Source organism: Chaetura pelagica, unplaced genomic scaffold (genome assembly GCF_000747805.2).
Source record: "Chaetura pelagica isolate M959 unplaced genomic scaffold, ChaPel_1.0 scaffold46, whole genome shotgun sequence".
Lineage (NCBI taxonomy): Eukaryota > Metazoa > Chordata > Aves > Apodiformes > Apodidae > Chaetura > Chaetura pelagica.
The window spans coordinates 1,187,857-1,196,545 of record NW_009954102.1 but is presented as its reverse complement, the minus strand read 5'-3'; the positions used below and the strand labels follow the sequence as shown (position 1 = coordinate 1,196,545).

At 43.4% G+C, this 8,689-nt stretch overlaps 1 protein-coding gene across 1 annotated transcript in view; it reads right to left on the bottom strand.

The window, feature by feature from the left end:
• Window positions 1–7,593: 7,593 nt before the first annotated feature.
• Window positions 7,594–8,689, bottom strand: part of KCNS3 (potassium voltage-gated channel, delayed-rectifier, subfamily S, member 3) — a 1,521-nt gene continuing 425 nt past the window's right edge. The window contains exon 2 of the mRNA XM_010002398.1: window positions 7,594–8,684. Within this exon, the coding sequence (XP_010000700.1) occupies window positions 7,594–8,684 (1,091 nt within the window). The remainder of the gene's footprint in view (window positions 8,685–8,689) is intronic.

Here is an 8,689-nt window from a genome sequence, read left to right as displayed (position 1 = left end):
GAAAAAGCCATGTTTATTTTTAACTGCCTTAACTTCAATGTGCCCTTCATTTCATTCATTTCATTCCATCACCACAGAACAGCAAGACTGTTACTCCACCCCTGCCTGAAAAATTTAGAGAAATAAGAAAAAAAGTGTGGTTTGCTCTCTACCCAGGAGGCTTATGAAGCCTTCCTGTCAGACAGCAGCATCCTTCTGGTTCATCAGGAATTCCTCTGCACTGGATGAGCATTCAACCAGCATTTTGGCACCCTGAGTTATTTATTCCACACATTTCTTTCCAAAGATCCACAATCCAAACATGCAAGATTGCAACCTCATCTTCCAAGAAGCAAATAATTGGATACTTACTTGTGTACCTGGGGCTTCACCACCTGGAATAAAATGCCAAACTCATCTGTCTCCCTGACTCTGGACCTTAGCTGGTAGTCAAACAATCAAAAAAAGTAATTACCTGATGTTCTAAAGCTCAAAATTCAGGAGCAGGGAAAGTCCCTCTCTGTGCAATGCATGGCATTTGATGCTGTCAAAAAATAATAGTGGACTAGAGAAACTGTTTGAACTCTTCCATGCTTGTAGTTTCCATGTTTCTAGGAAATGGGATAGAAGCTGCAAAGATGATTTATAGCATTTACAACACTTCAGAAACATCCAAACTCCAGTCAGCATGAAAGGCAGAGACAGCACCACATCTAGCAACTGGCTCAGAGCAAAGGACATATTGTACCTGCACCTCAAAGCCTGTGGGAAGACAATGCATTATTGCAGCTAATGGAACAGGTTCAAGGTTGTAACAGATCTCTCTACCTGTGACTCAGCAGAAGCCCTTAGATCGACACAACACAGAGCAGCTTTCAAATGGCTGCTGCTAAATATCTGACCCTTCAAGTTCTTCCTTGTTTCTGCCTTTTTTTCCCTAGGTCTTGCCTTAGAGATATAGGAGGGCTGCAACACCAAATTATGTGACATTCTCCTACCTCCCAAAAGGCCATTTCATACAGACCTGGATTATTTTCTCATCCAACCCCACCCCTTCCTAGGGACAGCTGGCTACACATCTTATAGCTCCAGGGAAGATCTGTTGAGCATGTCCAAGGCTACAGGGCTCCCTCAGCCTACATGTTCAACCAAGAAGAGCTAAGTGTGCAAAGGAAGAAAGGAAAGCCCACTCCCATGCCCTGTGCACAGCCCTGTGCACACCACAGAAGGAGATGGAACATTCCAGCAGCAGTTGCAGCTAAACAATCTTTCTGCAGTTTCTCTAAATCCAGATTTTTTTCCAGCTCCACAGCTTTAATACAAGGACTTAGACTGTTATATTTATATTAATGCAGAGGGGTAGGTTTTACAACACATGGCACAGTAAGAATATTTTACATGGCCAAGAGGAAGCCAAGAAATAATGGAAATTTGGGTCACAAAACCCCTGACAACAGCAGTACTGTTTGCTCCCTCTGGTATTTTATTATGTGTGGTTTTTTTTTTAATTACTACAGGGAACTGAACTTCAACTTGCAGGTCATTATAGACTCTAACAGCCAGCTAGCAAGGCTTTTTGGAAAAGTCAAAGATTTCTTGTATAGGAAGCTGTTTCAAGCAATGTTACACTGGATTAATCCTTACCCAGTGGCTATCACTGACCAGCTCTCAGAATGAGTTCCTGTGCCTGGCTTCATGCCACCCAAGTTCAAACTAAGTGGGAAACACAGCCCTTCCTACACCTGCACCATTGAGAGGGGAAGGATGGAACCACCAAAGGATAACCAAGTCCCTCCCTCTTGTCTAGCACTCATCATCAGCTCTAACTTCAGCTACCCAAAGGGCAAGCACCTAACCTGACTAAATCATATAGCCTTGCTGAATAGACACACCTTCAGAAAGGACCCACCTACAGGCAGGACCTTTGCACAGAAAGGATGTGCCATTCCCCCAGGAGGTCTGTTGTTTCTCTCTTGACAGGGAGAGCCCAAATGACCAGCCACATAATAGCCAAAATGATGGGAAAAGAATTCTGCCCAGGGTGTCTTTCTGCCTCTGATGATGACAACGACACTAAATAAGGCTATGCCAGCCTCTAACATAGTCATATGTTGGTTAGAGAAGGATTCACTGTGGAAATAGTGATGAATATCACCAAAGAAAAAGAAAATTAAAATAGGTGACTCAAGCAGTAAATATGCCATTAGATAGTAGAAAGTAACTAAAGATTAAACCATGGTAATGCAATGCCTCCTTGGGCTTTATCTTGAAATAGTTTTGTAAAAACAGTGACAGAAAATTACTTTCACAAGTCAACACATGAAGCCACATGGTATTGGTTTTAACTGACAGACTATAGCACCAGTAAAGATTTCTCTTTCCCAGCACTGCTTTGCCACAGCTGAAATCAGACCTTCCAGCCAGGTGCTAGGAACAGGTTCTCCTCCACAACCAGCCCCCACTTACAAACCTCACCCTAGAGATTCATGGGCCTGTTGGGGTTCTGAAAACTCTCTCCCTCCCAATGTCAAGTGCAATTTGGGGAAAACTGATGTGTGTGCAGATGAAAGAGCCCTTGACCTGCCCTCCTGCTACAACCAGGAGCAAAGACTTCCTTCTACAATATATTAATCAGAAAAAGAACTCTAAATGGTTTCTCAAGGCAAGTGTCACATTTGATATTTCATCTGATTATATGGTAGATCTAAATAAACAAGCTTTGCCCAGAGGGCATATATACAATTACATATAAGCTATATCCAGCCCCCAGGATGGATTCACCACAGTGAATTACCACTCATTGTACCATCTTAGCTGTGCCAGTTGGGTGGGAGGGCAATGCCCAGAGTGGAAGTCAATAGCAAAATCCTGTAACCTGTCCAGAACCACACAGTGAGTTTCTCTTCTGCTAGATTGTGCTTGGACCACAGGCCCATCATGAAAAATTGACTACATCTGCACAAGGAATTAAAAAGGAGGTGTCAGCAAGTCCTGACGTTCTGCTGTGCTTAGAAGAGACGCCACAATTATTGTGCATTGGGAAAGTGCTGAGATGGTTTTAATGGCATCTGCTGTCTCTTGATTGACAGAGCATAAACATTTTGGAAACACAAGCAACTGCACTGCAGGCACACAGAGCCAGACAGCATCATCTACCAAGTGTGACTAAGCTGCTGCTATCAGTCACAAACTGCACGTCGAGCGCAGGGTTATTCCGATTCCGTTTGAGGAATGTCCTCTTTTGGATGAAGAGGTATTAGCAGCTTCACAAGCACTGTCAGCTAATCAAAAAATATTAGAGAAACTCTCCACAGCTTAGTGATTTTCTGTCACTCACTCTAGATGTTAGGACTGGGTGGAAATGAATAAATGGACTCATCCCCAGCAGGCTGCAGCAGCCCTTGGCACGCCGAGAGCCCGGGCACTGCCAGTCATACCTGCCTGATCCTCTCAGCATTCCCTGACAGCAACCAGTCTGCACAGGACTCAGCACGGGGTCTGCTTTGAAATGCCAATATCTCACATTATGGTGCCTGAGACTAATTTCTGTCTAAGCCATAAGTGCTATTTCATTCACAGGCCTGACACAGAGCTGTGGTTCACTCTGCTTACATTTACGCTCATTGACTTGAGCCACGTTGTGGCTTTTCTTACAAAAAAAGCACATCCCGTAAGTGTGTTAATCACTGCTCATATTCACAGCAGGAGTGCTCACTAATTTCTTCCCTGCTAAGTTCTGCCTGCTGCCATTCAGGCAGATGAAATGTGCCTTTCCCAACTTGGAAAGCTCCTCGTTCCGGGATATAAACAGGACTGCTGGACCACAAGCTGAGCAGGAATTGAGGGCATGGTGGGAGCAGGAGGGGATGCAAAGCAGGAAGGGAGGAAAGGGAAGAAAAGCAGCAGTGGAAAACGCATGAAATAAAGTGAAGACAGTGAGGACTCTGCCAGCTTCTTGATCTCTTCTTTCTAAGTTCTTCTCAGGCTTTTCTGTAACCCCTTTTTGTTCTATGGCTTCCTACCTTCTCCCACTTCTCCCCTCTGGTTCCTCACTCTGGCTTTTTCCATCTTCTCTCTCATGCCAAAAAGTGGTGGCAAAGACAGAGCCTGCTCCCAGCAAGGCACGAGCCACGGGCCCCAGGGTGATCCCTGCTAGCTGGAAGCTGCTCAAACAAGAAACTGCAGTGTGGTGCAGTGGTGTCTTCCCATGCTCCACAAGGGAGAAACACTGCAAAAACAGATGCTACTCTGACAATAATGAACATCAAAGGAGGAGCGTTTGCCAGCAAGACAAAGGAACTGATAACGTGCCAGGAAATTGGTTTTTTCTAAGGGCAAACTAATCCCTCCTCTGCAAAATGGCATTTATATCCAAAGGGTAACTTCTTCTGTGCTTTGGTGTCTGAAACAGAGCAGCTGAGTGGAGAGAATTTAGGATGTGTTTTTAAAGAGAAACAGGAATACAAAAGCAATAAGGACAATCTACCTTTTGTTGATACTGATATTACACATTGATAATTTGTAACTCTAGACCAAGGAAGAAGGGAAATTAAATAAGAAACAATCCCTTCTCACACTTATCTCTCACTAGTAAATTATTCTACTAAAAGCTTTTACTAGCAGGAAGATCATGCAGTATCTCAGTATTTGCCTTCATTTGCTTTTTTCTGGCCCTTGTGACACACTCTAGTACTAGTCCGTTTCTCAGGACTGCAGTTCTGCCCCAAGGGGAGAATTTTTTTGCATGAAAAAGGGCTCATACCCTGCTCCCAGTTACACCTACGTGAAACCAAGGTGCTGGATTTATTCCAGCAAAGGGAACAGATAATAGTTTTTTTTAAGCTATTAGAAAAAACCAAGATCTCATCCCAAAAGTCAAAATAACATGCACTGCATGAGGTATGGATACATACTCTACCTCCTGATACCTTCCAGAAGACATGCCTCACTATGTTGCAAGATGTGTCTATGCATAAAAAAAGTCAGAGGAACTTAAACAGTGTTACAACCTTAAAACTGATTCATATGATTGATCAAAAACATATTAATTTTATGACAAATCACAACTCAGTAAAATTTAATACAAAAATTGTATATTCTTTGATCCTTGGGTAATGTACATAAGATGAGATTTTTCAGTCACAAGTTTTTTTCAACTACTTCATACAAATTTCTTGCAGTTTTCCTTGCATTACAGTATTTTTAATTGCCTTTGATCTTCAGTGGCAATGTAATATATCTTTATATGTAGTCTATCAAGAGAGTTTCTTTGTACAGACAGTGATTTTTATGTTGTTATTCTGCTGGTTCCTATTTTATTCATATGCAATTACATATTTAATATTTTATATCACTGCATCTTTGTAATGCTAACTGTTCACTCAGAACAAAACACATTTAGGCCAACTTTCCCTTTTGTATTCTGGCACTAACTATGGGAAGAATTAACCTGAATTATCTGTGAAGCATCACATATACTTAGGACACTCAGTAAGAAATAAGCCAAATTTGGAAGTTTCTCCAGAGCTCAAACTATTCCCTGGAAGTCCTAAATCACTACCTGGGTGCACAGGAGCCCTGACAGACACCTCTTCCCAAGATATAGGTTGGTCCATTCCATTCTTTTCAGTTTTACTGTCCCAGAGAGAGGTTTGAGCTCTATACCTCAGTAAATATGAGTGCACCTCAGCTACTCAGTGTATTAGATATAGAAAACCTGGCAGACATCTCAGAAAATAACCCTCTGCAGAGGCTGAAATCAATTGCCATCTTCTGGTTTTACTGAGCCTTGAAGTCAGTCCCTACTGAGTTTGATGTGCCTGACTAGAAACTGAGTTAGGCCTTCAGCATTTGGCCCAATAATTAAAAGAGAAAAAGGAAAATAGAAAAGTGAAGAGTCTCTTTGAGAAAATATCAACATCACAGTATCTTCAATTCTTCATTGTCCAGCATCTAATTTAGTCACTAGACAAAAGAAAGTAAATGAGTGTTCAGAAACACTGTGGACTTCTAGAAGGTTCTTGAGTTTCTCCAGCACTTCTTTATGCTAGGCTCAAGAGCTGGCTTTCCTTTTAAATGGCCTTAGAAGATCCAGTTTGAAGCAGAGCAGGATTAGCTGGTGGCACAAGATACCCCTGGAGAGGAACACACAGAGCTGCAGCACTGCTGGGCAGGGAGCAGCACTCCAGCCCATACTACAAGCCAGAAAAGATGCCATCACCAACTGATGAGCTTTAGAAAAAGCAGATGAAATAGTTTAATACACAGGTGCTCACAGGCAGTGCCCACCCTACCTCTCTGATGGGTGACACACAGTAGAGGAGAACATGCCTGCACATCTCTATTGCTTGGCACGACAGCCCTGGGCTGTGAACCAGTGCAGCCAGGATGCTGCTTGTGTTTGCTCCTACCTGCTCTGTGTCACACACTTAGCAGAAACACAGAATGGTGGGTTGGAAGGGGCCTCTGGAGATCATCTAGTCCAACCCCCTGATAAAGCAGGATCCCTTAGAGCAGATCCCACAGGAACACACTCAGGAGGGTTTGGAATGTCTCTAGGGATGGAGACCCCACAACCTCCCTGGGCAGCCTGTCCCAGGGCTCTGGTACCCTCAGAGTAAAGAAGGATATTTTCATATTCAGGTCAAACCTCCTGTGCTCCAGTTTGTGCCCATTGCCCCTTGTCCTGTCCCTGGACACCCTTGAGCAGAGTCTGGCCCATCCTCCTGACACCCCTGTAGATATTGATCAGCACTGATCAGATCCCCCCTCAGCCTCCTTGTCTGAGCAGCCCCAGCTCTCCCAGCCTTTCCTCACAGGGCTCCAGCCCCTTCAGCATCTCAGTGCCCTGTGCTGGACTCTCCAGTAGCTCCTGGTTCCTTCATCCTGGAAACTGTGATTTAGACCATTCAGAACCTGACAGAGCTTGGCCATGCTGGACACTGGGGAAAATATAGGCACAATGGGATTAATTTATTTTACAAACTAAGCATTGTGCTTTTGGAAAGAAATTCATAAATATTATGCTTCCATGGAGTAAAAACCATATGTACCAATACAATTTCTGCCCTAACTTAGGAAACAGGTTCCCAGCTCCAAGATTACATAAATGTGTCAGTGAGCACAGTTTTACATGTACATAATTCCTTCTTCATCCTGATGTATTTGCAGGTAAAAAAAGCCACTGAGTTGTGCAGGAGTTCTTAGGTGTTGCTAATCTATCTCTACCTGAACAGCAGCAAATTGTAAAAGCAGATTCTGCATAAGCTATCAGGGAAAAAAAAAACAACCAACAACCAACCAAGCAAAAAAACCCACCCCAGAAAACCAAACAAACACTGATCTCACATTGAAGACTGTCTTCCTGACTTCTTTTTCTCCCCAAAAATGCATAACATTAGTTGTGTAAAAACTAAACCACCACACGAGGCATATTTTAAAGCCTCATATAAACAATGAAGCTTGTAGGGCATCCTCAGAGCAAAGAATGTCCAAATATGGCTGAGAGTTAAGTACCCTGAGAATTAACTGCTCTTAATAAATTCACTGAAGTTTGTAAGTCCACATTTACCAAGACTCAGAAGAGAAACAAAGGGAAGTGAAAGCGAATTCAACTCATTTTCCTGTACCATTTTCTAAAGATGTTGTGTTATAAACATCCTCCATCTCTTGGATGCTGGAGGCATCTGTTGAGTCTTGCTCGCTGACCACAATTCCTACTGAAGAAAGGCTAGAGATGAAGGAGTGCATCTTTTTTGCATAGATGTCTCTAATGTTAAAGTAAGGTAGGTCGTTACATTTCTCTTTGTGATCGTTGTTGCCTTGGTCTGTATCAATATCTTTCTGTTTTTGATAGTACTTTGAAAACTTATTGAAAATAATGGTGATTGGAAGTGCTACCACAAGTATCCCACAGATAATGCACAGGGTGCCGAGCAGCTTCCCAGCAAGTGTGACTGGGTAAGTGTCCCCATAACCAACAGTGGTCATGCTGATGGTTGCCCACCACCAGCAAATGGGGATGCTGTGCAGCTCTGACGAGTCATCATCTTTCTCCACTGAGTAGACAAGCACTGAAAAAATAGAAATCCCCACGGACAAGAACAAAAGCAGGAGCCCAACTTCCTGATAGCTGTGTCTCAAAGTGGCACCTAGAGACCTCAGCCCCACGGAGTGCCTGGCCAGTTTCAGGATGCGAAATATCCTCATTAACCGCAGGATCTGAACAACTTTCCCCATGTTTTCAAGATCTTCACTTTCCTCTTCCTTGGTGTCCACGGCCAAGGTGGCGTAAAATGGGATGATGGAGACAAAGTCAATAATATTCAGTGGTTTCTTCCAGAACTTCTTCTGACTGGGAGCAGCGATAAGCCTGATCACTAACTCAGCAGTGAACCAGATGATGCACGTAATCTCCACAGCTTCCAGCACAGGGTCTTCAATCTCCCTGTCATTGGCATCCAGCCTCTGGAACTCTGGCATGCTGTGAATGCACATGGCCACGATGGATGCCAAGACAACACTCAGGGATGACACGGCAATTAGCTTGGCAGACAAGCAGTGTGCAGGATTTTCCATTCTGACCCAGATCTTCCTTCTTATTTCACCAAAACACAGATTGTCAAACTTTTCCAGCTCTTTATCAAATACGGATGACTCTTCGTTAGAGGAGTCTATGCTTCTGTCATTGCTCTTCTGATCCCAGTCTTTC